This window comes from Bubalus bubalis, chromosome 9 (assembly GCF_019923935.1).
Source record: "Bubalus bubalis isolate 160015118507 breed Murrah chromosome 9, NDDB_SH_1, whole genome shotgun sequence".
In the NCBI taxonomy this organism is placed as follows: Eukaryota; Metazoa; Chordata; class Mammalia; order Artiodactyla; family Bovidae; genus Bubalus; species Bubalus bubalis.
In genome coordinates, this window is record NC_059165.1 from 72372610 (window position 1) to 72397528 (window position 24919).

The 24919-nt window shown below is 39.0% G+C and overlaps 1 protein-coding gene across 12 annotated transcripts in view; it reads right to left on the reverse strand.

Moving 5' to 3' along the window:
- The window catches only part of NSD1 (nuclear receptor binding SET domain protein 1), a 154026-nt gene that overhangs the window by 12601 nt on the left and 116506 nt on the right, over window positions 1-24919 (reverse strand). For all 12 annotated transcript variants that reach the window (XM_044947771.1, XM_044947773.1, XM_044947770.1 and 9 more), the window contains 7 exons: window positions 23693-23872; window positions 16529-16685; window positions 14130-14335; window positions 10628-10740; window positions 5688-5957; window positions 3291-3407; window positions 1911-2052 (listed from right to left, as the gene is read on the reverse strand). In XM_044947771.1, the coding sequence (XP_044803706.1) occupies window positions 1911-2052; window positions 3291-3407; window positions 5688-5957; window positions 10628-10740; window positions 14130-14335; window positions 16529-16685; window positions 23693-23872 (1185 nt within the window). The remainder of the gene's footprint in view (window positions 1-1910; window positions 2053-3290; window positions 3408-5687; window positions 5958-10627; window positions 10741-14129; window positions 14336-16528; window positions 16686-23692; window positions 23873-24919) is intronic.

Here is a 24919-nt window from a genome sequence, read left to right on the forward strand (position 1 = left end):
GAAAACTGTCAAATTTTAAAATTCTAAAGAGCCTAAAAGACTCCTGGGCAGCAGTATATTTAAATTAAAGAGAAAAAATATATGGGGGAGGAGGGGAGAAGAAGAGAGGAGAGGTTTTCTACAGATGAAAAAAAAGGCAACAGACAAAAAGCTGACCAAATTACTCTTTATTTCGATTAGTGTTTCTTGAGGTAAACATGAATAACACTGACTGGGCTCATATAGGATTTCCACTTTGAGAATCACTGGACTATGCTACTGTCAATTATGAACTGTCCAAGTTGCGAGTTGCCCTCCAAGGTGCAACAACAGCAAAGCCAGAACTCAGGGTAACAATGCCGCAGCGGTTGCCTGCTGAGCACAGGGTGGGCACCCAGGGACGGGGGCCGCCAGGGGCTCCACCAGTAAAGTCTGTTTTGACGAGAGGAAAAAAAACCCTACTCAGGCCAGTCTCATTTTGAGTTGGTGGCGGGGGTGGGGCGGGTAGTAGAGAGAGAGAGACAGTGTATGTGTGCACACGTGCTCAGTCTCTCAGTCGTGTCTGACTCTGTGCAACCCCATGGACTGTAGCCCACCAGGCTCCTCTATCCATGGGATTCTCCAGGCAGGAATACTGGAGTGGGTTGCCATGCCCTCCTCCAGGGGGATCGTTCCCACCCAGGGATCGAACCTGCATCTCTTATGTCTCCAGTACTGGCAGGAGGATTCTTTACCAGTAGCACCACCTGGGAGAGTGATCTTTAAACACTTTGCTAGTATTCCTGCAAAAACTTACTTTGAAAAATTAGGTATATCCTTACACTCAAACTTTATATAAGTCTAAATATTAAAAAAAAAATTTAGAGCATGTCATATATTTCAAATTTTTCATAAAAACCTTGACACTAAATATTAAGCTGCTTTAATTTATGGAAAATATCCATCATATACGTTTACGTTCAAACCTCTCAGCCTTACCAGATGTACTTCCAGTTTAACTAAACATCTGAATATTGTGCTGAACACAACAGCCTCACTTCTTCACTCTGAACTCGCAGAGGCATGGGCATCCAGGACAGCCACAACATAAAAGTGCATTCTCCAAATGTCCAGTTCTTTGACACCCAAGAGGTGAGGGATTTTGTTTTTCTTAGCTTTGGGCTCATAAACCATAAAGTTCAGATGGGTGAGAGGTGGCTATTTGGTTTACAAAATGGATGAAAGTCAACTGTGAAAGGAAACCTAGATGCTGACGATTTTTAAGGCAGCCCGATTTTTATGGAGTTCATGTAAGTTATGGAAAGGTCTGGAAATTCATTCCTTTAAAACCATACAGGGAATTATCTGGCACTTCAGTGGTTAGGAGTCAGTGCTTTCAATGTCACAGCCCCAGGTTCAATCCCTGGTTGGAGAGCTAAGATCCTGCAAGCTGCATGGTGCGCCTGGAGAGCATGCCCAAACCATCATGCTAAATAAAATTAGTTAGTCACAACAAAACAAGTATTATATAACTGCACTTACATGAGATTCCTAGAGCAGCTAAAAAATAAGACCCAGAAGGTAAAATGGTGGTCACTAGAGGCTGGGCAAGTTGGGAAAGAGGGAATTTTTGTTTAATGGGTATCTTCAGTTCAGGAAAAGAAAAAGTGCTGGAGATGAATGGTAGTGATAGTTGTACAACAATGTGAATGGACTTAAACGCCACTGAACGGCACACTTTAAAATGTCTAAAATGGTAAATTTCAGGTTACATGTATCTTATCATTCCACCACCAATAAGAATAGACCTGGTACCCGCCAGGCACCACCAATATAGTCTCCTTGTGTCCTCGGGGGTTTGCAGCCTCATTTTGGATTACAGGACAAATGGGGTTTTTAGATAATAAAAACTGGTCCTAGTCCTGGTTCCAAAATCCTTAAATGAGTCTTACCTGCTTTAATGTCACTCAGGGCAAAAAGGCCAACCCGGGTGTCTCCATTCACAGACCACTTCTGTGTTTCACAGTTAGGCTGGCAGCAATGATTCATGAATCGAGCATAGTTTCCTTTGGGGCCAGCATCAATAATCCGGTCCTAGAATTCCAAGAGATGCTGTTCAGCAGACCTCCACTATTACTGAGTAAAATTAGAGTATTTTAATAAGCTGGAGTTTCTATTTGTAAACTTTGACTCTTCCAGAATGTAGTGCCTAGACTAGCTCTAGTATCACCACCTCGGAATCCACTAAAAACGCAAAGTCTTTGGTGGCACTTCAGAGATACTAAAGCAGGAACTCTGAGGCACAGCAATCTATGTAGTAACAGCCCTCTAGGTGTATCCTCTTCTGAACCCTGGCTATACATTAGTAATCACCTAAGATTTTAATAATGACATCCAGACCTCATCCCAAATGATCAGAGAACCTTGAGCTGAGGATCTCACAAACCATCAAAGTACAACTGGGTAAATACAAAGTTTCACACTAAGAAAAGTCTATTATAAAAGCTGGGGACAGGGCAAAACCTAACAGAACCCAATACTCACGTACAAGGAAGAATCTCAGTGTACACAGAAACAAAATGCATTAGGATGCCAGAATTAGAAATAAATCCCAGAAGCAACAAGGTCCTACTATATACAGCATAGGAAACTATATTTAATATCCGGTGATAAATCATAATGGAAAAACATATGTATATGTATAACTGAATTACTCTGCTGTACAGAAATTAACACACCATTGTAAATCAACTATACTTCAATAAAATATTTTTAAAATAATAAATTTTAAAAAAGAAATATGAAACATGTTGGAAATGACATATGGAAAAAAATTAAAAATCCCAAATATAATTCTAGACACCAATGGAACACAGCTCATCAGAAATTTCAATAATTGGAGAGCTGACTTGGGTTTGTAAGATGAGTTCTATAGTCAATTTTTATGACTTACTCAATGTACTAACTAAGTATTAACAAATCAGTGTTTCAATCTGTAAAATAAACAGTAAAATTATTATTATTTATTTTTCTGGCTTCAAGTTTTAATCTTATAGGAAAAACACTAAAAGAACTCATCCCAAACTTATGTTGGACAGTTGAAAAAAAAGCAGTTTTAGTGCCTTTTGCTCATGGATATACAGCTAGAGATGAGTAACCTTATCCAACTCCAGGACCCTGATCAAGCAATTCCTATGAACATGGGGGAAAGACACTGTTTTATGCAGTAAAACCCTTTTTAGGCATGTATGACATGCCTACACAGAATAGCTGGGACAACACTAATTAAAAACAATCTTATAACAGTGGAAATAGCACTTTCTATTACTTACTTTGTCTAGAGTTAGCATATAAAAATTAGTGATATCATGTTCTTGGGCATAACGGATTCGAGCTCTGCACTCTTCTTCATCTATTAGCTCACCCACATATTCATTCACAAATTCACCCTGGAACGAGAAATGACTTAAATGGCAAAAAGTGCCAACAGTGCTCATAGGTATACCTTATTTTTAAAAAATTAAAGAAAGTAATAGATTCACAAAAGCTTCCCTGGTAGCTTAGACAGTAAAGTGTCTGCCTGCAACGCAGGAGACCTGGGTTCAATCCCTGGGTTGGGAAGATCCCCTGGAGATGGAAATGGCAATCCACTCCGGTACACCTGCCTGGCAAGTTCCATGGATGGAGGAGCCTGGTAGGCTACAGTCCATGGAATCGCAGAGTCAGACATGACTGAGTGACTTCACTCTGTACTTTTGTACTTAACAAAGGTCGTGGCTCAGATGGCAAAGAATCTGCATGCAATGCAGGAGACCCAGGTTTGATCCCCAGATCAGGTCCCCTGGAGAAGGGAATGGCTACTCCATTAGTTTTGCCTAGAGAATTCCATGGACAGAGGAGCCTGGGGGGCTATAGAGTCAGACAGGACTAAGCGACTAACACATTCACTTCACTTATTCAAGATAAAACATAAATATGATGCTTCAACTATTAAACAATAAGAATGATCTCCCCACTCATACCACAGCCAGCAGCAGAAAACTTGGAATTCACCTTAAGATCAATCAAAATGGATGTTAAATAAACTAAAGCTTCACTATAATGGTTTATCCCTTTACCTAAGAACCTAAAAGTCAATTTTCCCAAACTATATTCTTTTTTCATGGAACATACCCTGCCTACTGCCCATCCACATTTCAAACGGCTGTCCTAATGATTCAGTATACTACGGTCATACTGGTTTTCTCATGTGCTGTCCCCTCTACCCGAAATGCTAAAATATTTCACCAGCTTAAGCCAACAACTATTTATCTTTCAAGTCTCAATTTAAAATATTCTCAGAGATAAGCTAGCTTCAGGCCCTTAGTCACATGCCTACAGAACCCTTTATGCTTCCACAGTGAGTGATTACTTGTTCAATATCTCTCTCCATCTAGAAAGTAAACTTTAGAAAAGTATCAAACATGTCTTTCTTACAGAACACTGCATCACACAGCAACATGCCTGGCACAAAGGAGATATACAATAGTTACTCAGCAAATGACTAAAGGAGACCAACCAAGTCATATTCACCTCCTTTCCTAGAAATAAACTTCAATAAAATTCTTCAGAAAATATAACCAGAGTAAGACTTATTACATTCAAATGTCAAATATGATTTATTCCACTCAGAGACTGTATGCTGCTGCTAAGTCACTTCAGTCGTGTCCGACTCTGTGCGACCCCATAGACGGAAGCCCACCAGGCTCCCCCGTCCCTGGGATTCTCTAGGCAAGAACACTGGAGTGGGTTGCCATTTCCTTCTCCAATGCATGAAAGTGAAAAGTGAAAGTGAAGTCGCTCAGTCGTGTCTGACCCTCAGCGACCCCTTGGACTGCAGCCCTCCAGGTCATCTGTCCATGGGATTTTCCAGGCAGGAGTACTGGAGTGGGGTGCCATTGCCTTCTTCCAGAGACTGTATAATACTATCTATTTATCAGAAATTTGTAGGTCCTTCCAAGTTTCAAGTTGAAGATGTTGCTGCATTTTCATTAGAGAAGACCTAATCCTCTTTTCCTTCATGTTCTATGAACCCAAACCTATTTTGCTCTAAGTAAAAATAAACTTTATTTCATTAGCTGATGATTAACACCTGTATCACACTCTTTCTATTCTCTCTCTTAACTACAAGTTACAGGATTTCCACAAATGAGTGGACAAAACCATAGTATCTCTATGAATTTCCCTCATTTTTTTCATCCTCATGCATAATGAACATGATCAGTAAGTGAAACATCATACAGAAAAGAGACCATCTAGTCTACTAGTCGGAGAAGGCAATGGCACCCCACTCCAGTACTCTTGCCTGAAAAATCCCATGGATGGGGGAGCCTGGTAGGCTCCAGTTCATGGGGTGGCTAAGAGTCAGGCACAACTGAGCGACTTCACTTTCACTTTTCACTTTCATGCACTGGAGAAGGAAATGGCAACCCGCTCCAGTGTTCCTGCCTGGGGAATCCCAGGGACAGAGGAGCCTAGTGGGCTGCCGTCTATGGGGTCCCACAGAGTTGGACACAACTGAAGCGACTTAGCAGCAGCAGCAGCAGCAGTCTACAAGTCTCTCAATTTTGGAAGGATATGGCAAGACATTATAATAAGGCTAATCCTTACACTTTATTGTTAATCAGAAAAATTACTTGTATTAAGCAATTGCAAAGAAGGAAAAAAAACTGAAGATTAAGTTTCCTCACCTTTTTAATATCTGTTTTTGTTCGGAGACCCCAGCCCCTCTGTAATGTGCGAAAAATTTCCACCTCTGGGTACTGGCGCTTGGTAAAGCACTGGTTCTGGCAGCGACCTCCAGCAGGGCACACGGTAGGGTGGCACTCATACAGCAGCATGCGGTTGATGCACTCAGAGTCTATGCCGCAGGGGTTCTCATCCGTGGCTTTACAGTTGCAACGGGGGATCTCAGACAAGTCTGCAGTGAAGATCTGTACCCTGCCAATAGGACGGTTCACCTGGAGAAGAAACACATACTACAGTACATCAGGCAAGTCGACGCAGGACAGTTCAGGGCCTGTGAAAGGCAGATTTCTTTAAAGTTGCACATCACATTTTACATGATTTTGAATTATCAAGATTTAGCAGGATTATTCATAACATCTAAAATATGGCAACAATTCAAGTGTCCACCAGTACATGAATGGATAAGCAAAATGTGGTAAAAATAACGGAGTATTATTCAGCCTAAAAATGAAGGAAATTTGACACACAATACGCAACATGGATAAACCTGGAGGACATTATGTTAAACGAAATAAGTCAGTCAAAACAAACAAATACTTATACCACTTAGATACAAAGAGATAATGGCAATAGTTATACACATGAATGCATTTAATGCCACTGAAATGTATAGTTAAATATGGTTAAGATAAAAAAAAAACTTTATGCATCTATATTTTTACCACAATTAAAAAGGTGAAGGAAATAAAAATCTAGGTAGTTTGATAAAAAAATAAAGCCTCACTCAATACATAAAATATAAATACCACAAATAGAAAAAAAAAAAAAATCATCTCTGGGCTACCCCAGTGGCCCAGTGGATAAGAATCTGCCTTCCAATGCAGGAGACATGGGTCCGATCCCCGATGTGGAAAGATCCCACACGCCACAGAGCAACTAAGTCCATGCACCACAACTATTAAGCCTGTGCTCTAGAGCTGGGAGCCACAATTACTGAGCCCACGTGCCACAACTATAGAAACCTACACAGCCTACAGCCCACGCTCCAAAACAAGAGAAGCCACCGCAGTGAGAAGCCCTCACATTGAAAGAAGAATAGCCCCTGTTTGTCCCATGCATAACGAAGATAGAGAAAAGCCTGCATAGCAACAAAGACCCAGCACAGTCTAAATAAACATTTAAAAATAAATCATTTCTAAAAAATTCATAATTTCAAGCCTGGGTTTCCCTGGTAGCTCAGTGGCAAAGAAACCGATTGCCAATTCTGGAGACAAGAGTTCCATCCTTGGGTCGGGGAAGATCCCATGGAGAAGGAAATGGTAATCCACTCCAGTATTCTTGCCAGGAAAATCCATGGAGAGAGGAGCCTGGCAGGCTACAGTCCATGGGATCACAAAACAGTCGGACACAACTGAGCAACTAAACAAGAGAAGTCAATTGTAAATTTGAGTTTCCGCTACTGCCACATGGTGGCGCCACGTTAGCTGCTATATTAAAAAAAAAAATTCACCCTTCTCAAGTGGTAAATCTTAAACATGAAACAGTCTCTGAGTAATTGAGTTACAAAATGTGAAGATATATTTTAAAATTGACTATCACAAGTTGAAATCTTTTTAATAGACTACAGCAATGTGACCTAAGCATTCATTTTTAGTGGTGCTAGTACTGAATATCCAGTGTGGTAAAACAAAGGCCAATTTCTGTGATACTGAAGCCATTAGATACTAACAACAGTGTTGGAAAAAAGTAGACATTCCACAATAGAGAGAGATTTGTGCACTATAAGAATGAGTCCTGAGGACCTCCCTGGTGGTCCAGTGGGAGACTCAACGCTTCCAATGCAGGGGTCGGTGGTTCAATCCCTGGTAGGGGAACTCAGACCCTATGTGTCCAGCTACATAGCCAGGGGTGGGGGATTGGGAGTCTGGGATTAGCAGATGCAAACTATTATATATAGGATGGATAAACAACAAGGTTCTACTACATAGCACTGGGAACAATACTCAATACCCTGTGATAAACCATAATGAAAATCCATGTTTTATATATATAAAACTGATTCATTTTGCCATAGGCAGAAATTAACACAACACTGTAAATCAACTACACTTCAATAAAATTAAAGGAACGAGTTCGCCATACTTGATATTATCTAAATGCGAACAGTGAAATCACAAGTCTTCAAAAACCTATCCTATATGTAAAATTTGATTGTTCAGGAATTGCATTATTTGGTGAGTCAATTTTTACTTGCAAGACCTAAATTCAAAGACTGTTGTGGGGAATAATCTACAATCTGTGTGTAAAAATATACTGTCTTCATATGTTCTCCATAACAACTTAAAATGACAGTAAGTCTCACTGCCAGATCTCTTCCCAGCTTCTTCAAAATACTGGTAAATGCTTGGCAATGGAGGAGCACTCTCACCACATGCCACTGCAAACCACAGACCTACTAAGGCAAACTCCAAGGTGGCAGACCAGGGCTGAGCTCAATCACCTGGTTCCACATAGGGCCATCTGAATAGTCACCTTGATTCAAGGTTATCTTTACCTGACACTCCCCATTCAAAATAGTTGCATCCTACTCCTTTTTTCTACATAAAGGTATGTTTCAATCATTCTTCCTTGACATCTGATCTAAACTGGTATTAATCTCAAATAAGTTTCTTGCCTAACATAATATAAAGCAAGACAAAACCCCATACATGGTTAAGTAAGAACAACATAGATATATAATTGTAGCATTTACACTCACTCTGGGCCAGGGATTGACAAACCTTTTCTGTAAAGGGTCAGACAGTAAATATTTTATGTCTTCAGGACATAGATCTCTGGTGCATGTTGCTCAACTGTCACTGCAGCTCCAAAGAAGGAGCAGACCACATGTACATGAACAAGCATGGCTGGGTGCCAATAAAGCTTTAATTATGGACACTAATATTTGAATTTCATAAAATCTTCATGTGTTAGAAAAAACTCTTTAGAAAAAAAAAGTTCTTCTAGGCCAGAGTTGGGACTATAATTTACCAACCCCTGGTTTAATCTTTTCCCTGGAAATACATCTTTGTTTTAAAGGTGGAGAAAGAAGGTGGTGTCTAAATTTTATGATTAGATCACACAGGACATTAGTTGGTCTCTCAATACTCAGGTTCAATATGGTTGACAAGCTACCCTGAAGTGCCTAACTTCTGTTATGTGTGACATCTACGACTGTGGAAACAGGAATTACTTTCCCTTTTATTGAGGATGAACTACAATTCAGTGTTATGTCTCCATGAACAATTAACTCCATTTAACTCTCAGACTATGCGATTTTAAGTTTCCTTTTTTCTTTTCCAATAGTTTTAACTATTTGTAAGGATTGATATTTTAACTCATTCTATATTGCATACTACCAGGCAGATCCATTACACTCTTTCATAAATTTAAGCTTCATTATGGAGTTTCAGTGTTCTAAACACTAAATGTTAAGTGTTTCCTTTTCCTGTATCTCATAATTCTTTACTATTTCATCACCCCATTTTGCTACTCAATGATTCCCAACTATTCTAAAAAAGACAAAAATATGTGGAAGAATGACAGAATCGTAAAGGCTTGATGGGACAGTGAAACAGGCACAGTTTAGTTTCTGCACGGCATTACTCAAAGTACTATAATATCTTTCCAGAAAGCAGAGAAGACAGGAGATAATATCAGTATACCTTTAGTGGGACTGTTCGACTTAGCAAGTAAAAATCTAGGACATACAACTGAATTTGAACTTCAGATAAATAACAAAATAGTTTAAGAATGTCCCACAGAATATCTGGGACACTTAAACACACTAGATTCTAAAAATGGTGGTGAAATTGATCTCTAAGTGAAAACCTCAGACTTCAGAAACTCAAAAAAAAAAAAAAAAAAAATCAATGAGTACACAACTAATTCATTACCAATGACAAAAATAAATATATATAGTTGTCTTATCCAGGAATGACAAACATTTCACAACAAGAACTTGGGCAATTTCATTTTGTTAATAGAGCTTACAGTATTCTTTCATGTGGTCTGGTATTTGAGCACCAAAACTAACTTGATTAAAAGGTTTTCAAAAAGATGTTTTAGTACTTACTAAATATTTCACTGGGCTTCCCTAGTAGCTCAGATGGTAAAGCGTCTCCCTACAATGCAGGAGACCCGGGTTCAATCCCTGGGTCGGGAAGATCCCCTGGAGAAGGAAATGGCACCCCACTCCAGTATTCTTGCCTGGAACATCCCATGGATGGAGGAACCTGGTAGGCTACAGTCCATGGGGTCACAAAGAGTCGGACACGACTGAGCGACTTCACTTCACTTCAAATACTTCACTAAGAGTTCTAATATGTTTGTTCCTCACTATTCCTTTATTTTTACCTCTGTAAATTCTTTATAAAAATGACTTAACAATATACAAATACAAAAGGTCTACCAGACCCAGATGATAAATGACAATGACTCTTTTACCAAGTAGACTAGCATACCTAAGTACACTTAATATGAATTCTTGTGACTTTGGGAATTCTAGTCAGACTAGTCACCTAAAATATCTTTAGTATCAGCTACTACCAGAAGAAATTATCATGTGTATTATTCACACTATCTCAGGGCCGTTTGTCATTTATCATGGCTCTTTGGTGCCTGCCGTTCAAACTGCAAGATGCTGACTGTGAACAGAATCTATTCCATTCACTTTATGAAGACTTTCCAAAGCAACAATAAAACAGTATCATCAGACAGTTGATTTTATAAAATATCAATACAAACAATGTGCTAAAAATGGTCCTCTGGCACTTTTCTCTTGTATTCCTTTAAGCTCATGCCTCTACCTAAAAGCAACTGTGTTTGTGCCTCCAGTTCTCACCATGAACAGAGTGGGAAGCGGGCAAGCTATCACATGGTCTCTCCTGAAGTCTGTTCTCACCTTTATATGTTTGTAAGGTGGTGGCTTCTTGTCATTCTTTCGATCTTCCTGCAGCTGTCTTAGCTCTTTTTGGGCCTTCAACTCCTCAAACCTTGCTGCAGCTTCCTGAAGAGCTAAGAAAACACAGCACAGTCACTTTCTCTCTGGGTAGAGTGATTTTGCCTTTTCTCCATTATAAGCTGGAGAAAATTCATGTTTTAGACAAAAATCTAAGACATACATACAATTTCTATTTTCAAGTAAGTCATAGTCCCCAGAGTATTCATATATGGCATTAAAATAAAACATAACACATTACTTAATGGCCCTATATGGACTACCAGTTTCAGAGGAAAATTTAAAACAAAACAAAAACATAGCTAAATAATCTGAAAAAGCTCACATATAATATCTCCTAACAACAACCAGGCTGCATCCACTCAGCAATGTCACTGCCTAGAACCCCAATTCTTTTCCTCAGACCCTAATTTTCTGCTTCCACAAATAACATGCCTCATAGGTATCCAGAAAATATAGTGTGTTCCTTTGGAAGAAATGAAACTTGAAGTTTTCTTTTTCTTCCTATCTATTCTCTGGAACACCTACCCTACTCTTCTTCTAAAACTCATTCTGTAAATATCAGTGGTTATCCCAATACAGCTTCCCAGGTGGCATCAGTGGTAAAGAACCCGCCTGGCAATGCAAGAGACAGAAGAGACTTGGGTTTGATCCCTGAGTGGTAAAGATCCCCTGGAGGAGGGCATGGCAACCCATTCCAGGATTCTTGGCTGGAGAATGCCATAGACAGAGGAGCCTGGCAGGCTGCAGTCCATGGGGCCACAAAGAGTCAGACACAACTGAGAGACTAACACACACACACACACACACACACACACACAACCCTAACACAAAGACAGATCTTCACTCCCGTCCTGCACTTTCATATGTTTAAAAGACTGGAGTATATGAAAAGTCCAACAAAACCCCTAAGAATCTCATTCTTCTCCACTTAAAATTTTAATTCATCACTCTTGATTCAGGTTAAAAACTCTGAAAAGAATTCCAAAATTTCCCAGTTTCTTCTGTTGCTCTCGCCATGATCTGTCAAAACAATAAAGAATATCTTCCCTCTGATTCACCCCTTCTTTCTCCATTTCCTCATTACCATCCAGCAGTTTATGTTGCCTGCAGTTGTTCCCTCCTTCCTTTATCCTATTATTTGGCATGTGCTACCTAGCTGATCTACTTATTGTCTAAATAATCTGAAAAAGCTAAATACCCATCATCCTCTCCACCCCACGGACTAGTCCCTGTGACAGTCACATCATCTCTGCTTCAAACTACTAAAAACAGCTATCTCATCGACATTTCTGGCTATATAGCCTCTCACTTTCCATGGTCCTGAAATTCTACTCAGACTGCTGCTGCTGCTGCTAAGTCGCTTCAGTCGTGTCCGACTCTGTGCGACCCCATAGACAGCAGCCCACCAGGCTCCCCTGTCCCTGGGATTCTCAAGGCAAGATCACTGGAGTGGGTTGCCATTTCCTTCTCCAATGCATAAGACTGAAAAGTGAAAGTGAAGTCGCTCAGTCGTGTCTGACTCTCAGCGACCCCATGGACTGTGGCCCACCAGGCTCCTCCATCCATGGGATTTTCCAGGCAAGAGTACTGGAGTGGGGTGCCATTGCCTTCTCTGCTACTCAGACTGAGACTTATAAAAATCTGTTCTGACCATGTAACTAAACTACCTTATCAGTAAAACAGTCTGGTACTCGCCCAACCCTACGCTTAAACTCTACCAAATACTTAGAGATCACTAACTCATCATGTTAGACTCAAGGTGCACTTTTACATACACTGTCTTCTTGTTACATTTTAATTTAACTTTTTCATAGTCAGTGCAGTGGTTAAGAGTGTGGATTCTGGGGTCCAACTGCTAGAGTATGAAACCTTCCCATATCACTTACTGGCACAGGGACTTTGGGCAACAAATTAAACTTCCTTTTGGCCACGCCATGTAACTCGTAGGATCTTAGTTCCCCGACCAGATACTGAACCTGGCCCCTCAGCAGTGAAAACACGTTGTCCTAACCACCAGAGAATTTTCCCAATTTAACTTTTATGTGCCTCAGTTTCCTCATTAGAAGATAAAGATAATAGCATCTAACTTATAGGGTTGCCTCAAAGATTTAAAGTGGGAAAACAAACTTTGAATAGGGACTGGCAAACAAAAAATGGTAATTATCTTGAAAGCATCACTTAAGAAAGAAGTCATCCATGACTTCCATACTGTCATCCTCAGCACTGTTTTGCATACTCTTGGTTGGCTCCCACAGCATACCTTGCACATTTCTGCCACAACACTCTCAAAGAACGACCATTTGACTGTGTCCACCCACAAAACCGTGTGTTCCTTAAAGGTAGAGGCATCCCGCCAGCCGAAGTTCAAGGCATAGAGAGCAGAATCACAGAGCTTCAGCAGGCTCAGATTTGCAATATTTCCTACACTCCAACTTCACCCCTAGCCTTGATGGTAGCCAGCTCTACACAGGCAAAGATGTTGGTCACTTGGTCCTTGACCACCTGAGAGTCTAAGGCTCAAGAACAAAACTCCTGTAGTATTAGTACTGATAGCCCATATCTGCACAGAAAGCACATTCCAACAGGTAAATGAGGACCCTTGAAATAACATGAGGCAAACAAAACTTCTGTCAAACTTGTTCCTTATGTACATCATCTTCATTCCCCATCTAAGAAGCTCTACCTGCTTGGAATCTCTTCACCTCACTATGCAGACAAAATATTACACATCACTGTCCAAACATATTCAAATAATAAGAGATACCTGTATTGCCTTTTAAAGGACAGCTAAAGGAAGAAGCTAATTATCATCGATGGGATACCAACCATATGCGTTGCAGGCTGATTTTTATATTATCTCATTGAATTCTCAAAGCAACTCTTACTCATTACATAGGGAGAGATATCGCTGTCAGACCCTCCTGGCCTCAAAATAGCCTCTTCCCCTTCACTGCTAGGCCAGCTTAAAAAAAAACTCTGATTTCGAACATTTATGTGCTTTCACTATCTTATATTGTTCTATAATTTTGGTTGAATTTTATTTCTTCTTAACTTAAAAAAACAAACAAACAAAAAACTCTCCTTGGAACAAATGTGACTCTGCTAGAGATTCTGGTCCTTGCCAAGCAAACTGAAGTATTTATTCTATAAAACAGTTCCAAAGCTCCAGTACTTACTTGATGGGATGCTGATAAAACAGGATTGATAAGAAACATTCCTTAAGGAAATTCTAGTTAAGTAAAGGTTAGCTTCAAAACTACTGATTTATATGGGTCAACTTGTCTGCAAAATTCTATAGCTGCAGCCACATACTGCTCCAGAGGGTAGAACATGGCTGCTAATAGACTGTATATAAATTCTAAAACATTTAATTCAAACAGAGAGAAGATACTCAGGCAACAGAGATCTATGTTGGCCTAAGAAACAAAAAAGATAAAGTTACCTTTTTTGTATGTCCCGTCGACTCCTTTGCCCATCTTATCCTTGCTGCTCACATCCCCCTCCATGTAGGGAAAGACTCGGGCCTGGTGAGTCCACAGGTAGTCATTAGACCCAAAGAAGAGCACAGGGAACTCGCCTACATCATGTCTCATCTTGTCAATATTGGAAGGTACAGCTCGAGGATGGCAGATCTCAGCTGGCCACCACCTGGGAAATGTGAAAACAAGGAAGAAAACCTCTAGAAGGCTGCAAGGCACTAAAAAGAATCCTACTTTGGAGAGAGGAATAAAGAATAGCAATGTCTCCCTAACCTACATTAATGTCTGACCCAGGGCATCCTTACAATATAACTAGAGAAGAAACAAGCAGTATGTGCAAAAAGCCTGGAGAGGCCACCCTCACGCACATGCTCACAGACCCAAACATACGCCCTCAGACTGCTGTTCCACATCAAGGAATGTATAAAAGGAAGTAATTAGAGACATGGACAAAACTTTACGACTATAGTGTTCACTGAGGAATCTGAAAAAATGAAAATCTGTAAACAATTTAAATATTCAACATTAAGGGAATGATGGAAGATGCTGTGGGACACTATACAACAAAATATAAACTGGCCTTTAAAGAGGGCAACTTTGAAAAATTACTAGAAGTATACAAAAATGGAACACCCAAAATAATACCCCACCCCCATCAGCTTGGCAAAACAAGCATATAAATTACAACAACAACCTTTAGGAAGACAATGCTATTCTACTGTGAGAATGCGGTAAATAAACTCCCGTGCATATATACCAAGAAACACACACAAAATGTTCATAGTTCAAACATGAGAATACATAAATAAATAAATAAATACACCACACTGCATGTAAACATAAAGGAACACTCTGGAATAGTGAAATACGAATGAACCGAGCACTGCACTAACCATAATATCTAAGGAGCAAAAGAAGAAATAAAAAAACATGCTGCAAGAAAATACAGCAACAATTCCTTTATATAAAGGACTAAAACATATAGAATCAAACACACATATGGTAAATGTATACAGTCAGGCAAAGAAAAAACACAAAATGCAGTACTGCAGTTACTTCTAGGGATGCGGAAAGAAGATTCAGATAGGGGCAGAGAGGGAACCTCAAAGGTGCTATGTTTTTAAACTGGGAGGTACACACACAAGTATTTCTTCAAAATCATGCATGTTATAATATTTTTTGTGCACTCAACATCATGTGAAATTCAGGGCTGAATGACTCACAAGCTGGAATCAAGAGAGCTGGGAGAAATATCAACAACCTCAGATATGCAGATGATAGCACCTTAATGGCAGAAAACGAAGAGGAACTAAAGAGCCTCTTAATGTGGGTGAAAGAGGAGACTGAAAAAGTTGGCTTAAAACTCAACATTCAAAAAAGATCATAGCATCCGGTCCCATCATTTCATGGCAAATAGATGGGGGAAAAGTGGAAACAGTGACAAATTTTCTTTTCCTGGGCTCCAAAAGACTGCAGCCACAAAATTAAGAAACACTTGTTCCTTGGAAGAAAAGCTATGACAAATCTAGATAGCTATTAAAAAGCAGAGACATCACTTTGCCAGCAAGTCCATATAGTCAAAGCTATGGTTTTTTCAGTAGTCATGTACAGATATAAGAGTTGAACCATTAGAAGGCTGAGCACTGAAGAATTGATGCTTTCAAACCGTGGTGCTGGAGAAGACTCTTGAGAGTCCTATGGACTGCAAGGAGATCAAACCAGTCAACCCTAAAGGAAATCAACTCTGAATATTCACTGAAGGACTGATTGATACTGAAGCTTCAAAATTTTGGCCACTTGATGCAAAGAGCCAATTCACTTGACAAGACCATGATGCTGGGCAAGACTGAAGGTAGGAGGAGAAGGGGATGACAGAGGATGAGATGGTTGGATGGCATCACCAACTCAATGGACATGAATCTGAGCAAACTAGGAGATAGGGAAGGACAGGGAAGCCATGTGTACTGCAGTTCATGGGGTCACAAAGAGCTGGACATGACTTAGTGACCAAACATCAACAATATGCAATACAAGTAATTTTAAAAAGAAAAAGCAACACACACAACTGGGTACAAATAACAATAGGTCAGTTATCTTGAAGGTGCATGTATTGGTGTGTCTGAAAGTAAATATGCCAAAATGTTAGCGATGCATCTTCATTGTTTGCGATATTATGGGTTTGTTTTCATTAATAAAGCTTCTACAGATGATATATAGTTTAGTATATAGTTTTTTTCTTTTATGATGGAAAGTTAATAGGGGAGTGGGTAAACCTTCTTTAATTAGACCATTTATTTAAAAAGTTAAACACAAGAAACACAGGCTGGTGAAAGAACTGTCAGTCTCCTTCATGCTTACTCACCTGTATCTTCCAACTTTTACCCAGACAATTTCTCTGTAATGTGGCTTTTTGCCTGCCTTACAGTCATTGCAATACCAGTTTCCTTCAGGGATATCAATGTTCAGGCATTCACGATGAAAAGCAGCAGGGCAAGAATCACAACACAGAAGGCTGCCTCCTGTGGGAATCAAAAAATCTGGCACTCAGAATCACAAGGCTGCATACAAGGACCCAGCTGAAATAGGTTTTGCTCAGTTCCTAACCGATTATCTTGCAGCCCAGGGCTTGGTAATTTAATTAGTTATTTACAAAGACTTTTATATAAGAGTATTCCCTCTCCAATGTACTTGAACCATACCCCTGGGGATCTGTTAAGAGTCACAGCAAATCATGAGATCTTACTGGCAAAATTAGGTTAGGGCAATGAGGGCAGAAGTAAATCCCTTTAAGTCATGTATGTACACAACCTGCCTCCCCTCCAACTTCTTCCTCTTCATTAAAAGACAACACATTATAAATAAATATCAATGATACACAATGACCAGAGTATAAAGAGCACAAGCTTTAAGTGATATCAGATTTGAACTCTAAGATAAATCAGTCTGGGGAATTCACTTTCCTTGCTGAACTTTAACTTCTTCAATGGTAAAGTATTTTCTGCAATGAACACTAAATAATCACACCTATCTGAGAACTAAATAAGAAAATAAATTGCCCCACAGTGCCTGGCACATTAGTAGTCTCTATAAGGTCAGTTCTTTCTCTTTTTTTTAATTACTTTTTAATCATTTTTTGTTGGGTTCTCTCCTAACACCTTAAGGGCCCTTTGCAGAATAAACTTTATAAATGCATAAAATTAATACAAGAACATAGAATAAAATGAACAGAATGTTAGAACAAGACATTAGAATTATATACAGTCCTCTGTAACACACAAATAAGATCTAGCAGTAGTAATGACTGGACACAAGGTTTCAAGATATCTATAATAATATCTGATTTTTACTGGTGACAGAAATCACATGTACGACTGTGATTTTTTGGCTGAACTTCAGTTAGACATAAGATCTCCCCTTTCCTGCTAAGTTTTCAGATACCAGAATAATTATATACATTGCAACGAGAATGAATTTTCACTTCTTAAAAGAGTTTTACTCAAAATGACTCAGTTTACATATCTGAATGTGAAACATCATGGTTACAGATAAAGAATTTCAGGTAAAGAGATGTCACGTACACGTAATATGATAAATGCCTTATTTATCTCATGCCAGAAACTAGCATGTTCAAACACGCTAGACTCAAACATGTAATTCCAAGTTTCATCCTGAAGAGATAATGAAGGACAAAGCCATAAGCAAGGTATATATGTGCATCTTCCTGGTTTAACTGTGCTTCTTTTCCCACATAAAAATCTTTGAAAAACTTACTTTTGTGACACCATCCTCAAATGATTTCTACTGGGCCTTCCCCTTTCTCCATAAAACAAGTTTTGGGGCATTTGTTTTGTTGTGGCCAGAAATGTGCTCTTAAGACCCAACTCTAGCTTCAACTAGAGAAAATCTCCTGTTTTGTACACTGGAGTTCAAATTCAGGATAAGGCTTCATTTCGTAAGAGGTTCTGTTGCTACAAAACAAGTTTCCAGAACTTGTTTATTTAACACATATAGGCTGTACTCTATGCTCTCAAAAGTCATATTTGGCTATCCTTGTGCATTTTATGGAGAAGGCAATGGCACCCCACTCCACTACTCTTGCCTGGAAAATCCCATGGACGGAGGAGCCTGGTGGGCTACAGTTCATGGACTTGCTAAGAGTCGGACACGACTGAGCAACTTCACTCTCACTTTTCACTTTCATGCATTGGAGGAGGAAATGGCAACCCGCTCCAGTGTTCTTTCCGGGAGAATCCCAGGGACGGGGGAGCCTGGTGGGCTGCCGTCTATGGGGTCGCATAGAGTCGGACACAACTGAAGCGACTTGGTAGTAGCAGTAGTACTGCATTTTATAGATGGTATAAACAGTCAGCACAGGACATAGAGTCACATGAGTTTAACCACCCCAATAATGGAATACCCTCTAGAACATTCCTCTCTATGCTTATTTATCTGCTGAGTCAAAATTTAATAACATGCTAATTACATGGCCTTTGTAAAAAAGAAAAAAAAATCCTTTTATTCACCTGATAGTCATGACAACTAGAAAATATATACAATAAGGCATTTGAATTAGGGCTTCAAAGAAGGCATGGGAAAAAAATCTGGATTGAAGAATAACCAGTGAAGAAAGGCCAAGGGTGGCAAGCACAACAGTTTTGCTGGGAAGGACATAATGGGATGAACTAAGGGAGGATATGAAAAGAAACTGACAGGATTACTCTGGGTGATGAATGGGAGACAAGCAGGAGGATCTGTCTGGTGGGAGTAAAGGAAACACATAGGAGAAAGAGAGGAAGAAAAGAAGGAAAATCACATGAACCATCTTAAGAAACCAAAAGATGAAAAGATGATATTTAGTGGAAGAAGGTAAAAGAAAATAAAGTGTAAATAGATTCTTGAATCCTAGTAATAGATTACTTTCTAATTTATGATTTACCATATTATTACCCTAACACTGATAACCACCTTCACTTTTCTCCTACACATGGACAAAAAAAAAGATTTAAGACTACTCTTTCCTTGTCTTATAACAGCAGGATAATCTTAGATACTCAGGCCTTTTAATAAAACAGTTTGCCAATTACATGGCCTTGGTAGAAAAATCTTCCAGGAATATGTTATAATCTTGAAAAATAAGGAGATTCCCAGTGAACTTTTGTTGATATGGGCTAAAAATAGAATTAATTCGTTAAAAAGTAACAATGAACCTATTATGTTAACATTAAGTAACACTTTTATGGATAACTTGGTGATTGTGAATAGTGCTGCTATGAATATTGGGATGCATGTATCTTTTCAAATTAGAGTTTTCACCTTTTTTTGGACATATGCCCAGGAGTGGGACTGCTGGATCATATGATTAACTCTATATTTTGTTTCATAAGGAACGTGCCTCAGAAGATAAAGACTCTGCCTGCAATGCTAGGAGACCCGGGTTTGATCACTGGGTCAGGAAGATCCCCTGGAAAAAGAAATGGCAACCATTCCAGTATTCTTGCCTGGAAAAGTTCATGGACAGAGGAGCCTGGTGGGTTACAGTCCATGGGGTAACAAAGAGTCGGACACGACTGAGTAAACATTCTATGCTGTTCTCCATACACCAATTTACATTTCTACCAATAGTGTAGAAGAGTTCCCTTTTCTCCACATTCTCTTCAGCATTTATTACTTGCAGACCTTTTGATGATTTTGATCAATGGCCATCATACTTTTTTGCAAATATTTTTTTACTTGAATTTGTTGCAAAATGTGATCTGGTGAAGAAAATCTGGTCTCTCACAAATGAACAGTTGGAAAAAGGAGTACTGTAATTCTTCTTCTTTGATACTATACACTAAAACCTCACAGGAAAAACCTTAGTCGGTGTCAACTCTGAAACTATATCAATAAACTTTCAGTACTATTACATTAAAATTCATTGATCTGTCTTGCACTTTGAATGGATCCTTTACAAATGCCTGGTTTTTTAACATCATGCATTGTTCCTATGGAAAATATTAGTTTGCTGAGTCTGGCAGATCTTCCAAATATTTTTAATACTTATTTCTATTTATTTGGCTGCACAAGGTCTTAGTTGTGGCACACACTGTCAATCTTCACTGTGACATGTGAACTCTCAAGTTATGGCATGTGGGACCTCGTTCCCTGAAGAGGGATTGAATTTGGGGCCCCTGCACTGAAAGCATGGGACCAACAGACCACCAGGGAAGTCCCAGACCTTCCATATACTGACCTGTTTCATTACATACTACTATAGTGTCACCATGATCTCATCAGTAAATACTAGGAAGTCATAAAGCTCAGAGTCAGTAGGTATATGTTTTCCAAAATTCTAATTTCCACTAAAGAACTCAAATTTTATCATTGGCAACACTTTGTCAGTCGTTTTTCCTTGAATTGACATGCTCATTTTTATCCATTCCAAGAAAATATCTGACAAATATCCAAGAATGAAGAGCCATAGGTTTTCGGTAATTTTTAAGACTAAAAATGGTGTTCCACAAACAAGGCAGCTAGTTCAGATTGCAACTCAATTACATGAATGCTTAACTTTAGATCATGATCAGTATGCAACAGAACTGCTTTATGTATACCTAAAACCACATCTATGTGAGAGTTGATATTTAATAAATTTTACTTACTTTTTGCATCACTGATTCGATGGACGTGAGTTTGAGTGAACTCCGGGAGTTGGTGATGGACAGGGAGGCCTGGTGTGCTGCAATTCATGGGGTCGCAAAGAGTCGGACAAGACCGAGCGACTGAACTGAACTTACTTTTTAAAATCAAAGACATTGTGGGACTTCCCTGGTCGTCCAATGGTTAAGCCTCTGTGGTCCCAATGCAAGGGGCCCGGGTTCGATCCCTGTTCAGTGAACTAGGTCCTGCATGCAGAACTAAAGAGCCCGCATGCTGCAACTAAGACCCAGTGCAGCCAAATAAAGAAATAAATATTTTTAAAAACTAAATAAATAAAATCAAGGATACGGTTACATGAAACTTCCATGTTTTTACTGCAAGTGGGTAAGTGACACAGAACACAGTTACTGCCTTTACTTGTTCAGTTTAGAACCACCACCTTGATTTGTGTTAAGGTGTTGGTAGTATTACTACTGGCTATATACCACCAGTACAAATGTCAACAAAGTAAAAAAGGCAAGTAACATCTAGGAATTATGATGAAAAGAGCTACGACGCCATGAGGGCTTCTGGGCGTGTCTCTGGGCCCTCCACTTCCCCGGGCGTCAGGGCCCACGTCTTCAGAGCCACTGCTACAGCTACTCAGTCTTCCTGGGTGCTCATTACTACGCCACAACTTAAGACTGCCATCACACAGCAGCCACACTACTTTTGAAACCATCTCATGCTACTTATGTAATTAAAAACAGTCTAGTGCTAAAGCTGTTTTATCTCCCCATTTTTCATGAAGCATGGAAAAGTTTTGGAGCCTGCATTTCAGCCTCTCAGACAGATGTCTATTTTCATTCTAAGAGACAAGACAATCACAAAGCTAACATGTCTAAAACCAAATCCAGCACAATCCTTTGTGCAGTAAAATATCCATAACTACATAAAAATTCCATTTCTACCCGAATGATTGCATTTAATATTCTATTTATTCTATATTAGCACCATAATTTAAGGATGTATTGATGCAAACCCTAGTCATGTTACATAAATCTTAAGAGCAACAACAACAAAGTCCTGATTGACCATTTTCAATCACATAAAGCAGTCATAAAAGTTTTTTTGGCTTTAGCACTCTTTAGTATATACAAATTTTTCAAAAGGGATGCTAATTCAAATACAAATGCTGACTCTTAAAAATTAGTCCCTCAGAATGTTCGCAACCAGTCAAATTTTCATGCAATTGTATCACCAGTAAGTAGATCTTAAGAAATAGAAAAGTCAAGAAAATTGTTTCCCTCAAATTACTAACCCACAAATTTTAGTTAATTTGAGAAGGAAATAAAAAAACTAGATAAAAGGATGTTGGTACCACCCTCAACACTAAAAATTAGTAGAGTAATATCCATAAAAGTTTTAGAAAAAGAACAAGCGGCCAACAATCTTATAGTAACCCAATGTGTGCTTCTAGAACAGAGGTAAAAGTTGAACAGTCTCAAGCAGAGAAACGCAGGCCTCCTGGGTGCTTCTCAGAAGTCTGGCCAACTAAGAGAAAAATTGAAATAAGTAATTTAGAACTATAAGCACCACAGTAAACAGACTGGTGGAGTACTAAATAGTCCACTTAATGTAACTAGCAAAAATCAGGCTGTGTTTAAGAAGGAAAATATTGATTCTGCTCTAAATTAGAAGTAAGTATGTTTTAAGTAGGGGATGTGGGGGAGATACAGATAAAGACATATAACTTATTTTTCCTTCATAGAAAACTTTATAGAAACTAATATATGTTATAGTAAGGAAATATTTAACAGAAGTTCATAAATTCTTTTACTTTCCCCTTATTTATTCCCTTTTAAATATAAAATTGATTTTAAAAAACCACACACAATTACATAACACCATCTTCTAGAGCTATTTCTATCCAAACTTCTGCCCCTTCTACCTACTTATATGCACCTCTGTCTGGAGTGTTATGACTTAATATTAAGCAATGTTTTTTTCTGATATAGGACTTGGGGCTATTTAGGGTTTTTAAAATTTCTTATTTACTTCCTATTTATTTTTTACTCGCCTCCACCTTTACTGAGATACAATTAACATATAATATTGTGTACATTTAAAATGAACAACATATATGTACTTGATATGTATATATACTGTGAAAAGATTACCACAATAATACTAGGTAACACATTCAATGCCTCACGGACTTCCCTGGTGGTGTGTGGTTAAGAATCCACTTGCCAGCACCAGGGATGCAGATTTGATCCCTGGTTCAGGAAGATTCCACATGTCACAGGCCAACTAAGCCCCATGTGCCACAACTATTGAAGCCTGTGTGCTCTAGAGTCTGCACGCTGCAACTACTGAACCTGTGCTCCACAGCAAGAGAAGCCACTGCAGTGAGAAGCCCATGCACCACAAGAGAGCGCAGCATGCAGCAACAAAGACCCAGCACAGCCAAAAATTAAAAACACTTCAAATAGTTACAATTTTAAGCAGTGTGTATGTGTGAATTTAAGATCTGATTTCCCAGAAACTTTTAAAAATATAGTATCATTAACTATAGTCACAATATTATACATTATATCCCCTAAATTTATTCATTTGACCACAATCTCAAATTTTCCAAGAATGACTTTGTTCCTTTTCTCTTAATCTTTTTAATTGTTTCAACTGTTTATCATTTTGTTAAAATTAAATCATTATTCAAAATAACAAAAATAAAACCTCTCCCTATTAGGGAACAAAACCACTGTACTGTTATCAGTAATTCAGGACATCACTTCCCAATATAGTTTCTAGTGGCAATGGAACAAAACTATATATTTGTTGCAATTTAACACTGCTAAATTAATCTCTCTTTACACTATCCATACATCAACAAGTTAAGTCTTACCTTCAGAGCACACAAAACACCAGCTAACATTAACATGCTCATGATTTCGGCAGCCACGCCTGGGGGTAAAGTGATTAGGGCAGATGATGCTATTGGATGCAAGGATCTTTGACCCAGCAGCCAGGCAAAAGTCATTGGCATGGTATGCCACTGGGCAGCGGACACAGCGCATCAGTCGACCTAAAAATACAAGAAGCAGAAAAACCAGGGAGGGACAAAAGAAAAAGAGATTAAGTATAAAAACAATGTGAGTGTAAGTATAAAAGCAATGTTATTCAAGTCTGTTTGCTAGCACTGGGAAAATGACACAAACAAATGGAAGCACTACTAGGTCAAGAGATCTTAAACACCCAATTCTCTATGAAAAAGCTGAGATGGAAACCATACAACAAACAGCCTTAAGGAGTCAAAGACACCACAACAGTAAGCAAGCCTGCCTCAGCAAGGATAAGCCGTACTCAAACCACTGTCCTGACTCTTTGGAAACTGGAATCAGAGGCAGACTAAACGGTGGTGGTACGTGTGTATACGATCAGACTAAAAGACCAGATGGTAGAAACATTAATGGTTGCTTTTGTTGACTTTTACTCTGCGCTTCTTTTAGATGAATGAACCTCTCTACCTCAAACCCACTTGAGATATATCTTCTAACACACTTAACCAACTAAAAACCATTACCAAGCCACCTGAATGCAATCTGCAATAGCAAATGAGAAGGGGAAAGTAGCTGATGGTTAAATTGCAATTTTGGTCAAGAACGTTACGGTATCTACAGGGCCAGGAAATCATCTTAATCATCTTACAGAAGGTACTGCCACTCTGCTTAAAAGAAAAGCCAACACTGCTGCATTTTTCCTCCTCAGTCCCCATAGGGAGAAGGGAGGCTCTTTGGGCAAATAAGGATTTAATAGTAGAGACACTATATTTGACTTTCAGTGAAATCAGTAAGAGACCCACTATTACTAAGCAGAAAGAATTTAAACACTTGAGTTTACCTGTGCCCACATACAGTTTGGAAAGCTCAGCTCTCAGCCTAAGTATGACAGACTAAAAAATTTTCAGGATAGGAATTTCCATTTTCAAAAATAAAACCAATCAGCACAAAATAAATTCTGCCCTATATCATGTCTGAATGATATCACATCTGGTAGCCACAGATACAGGGCCCACGGGAGAAGAATACATTTTATTCTAATGGAGGAGGATATCCAGCAGAGGGAACTCCCT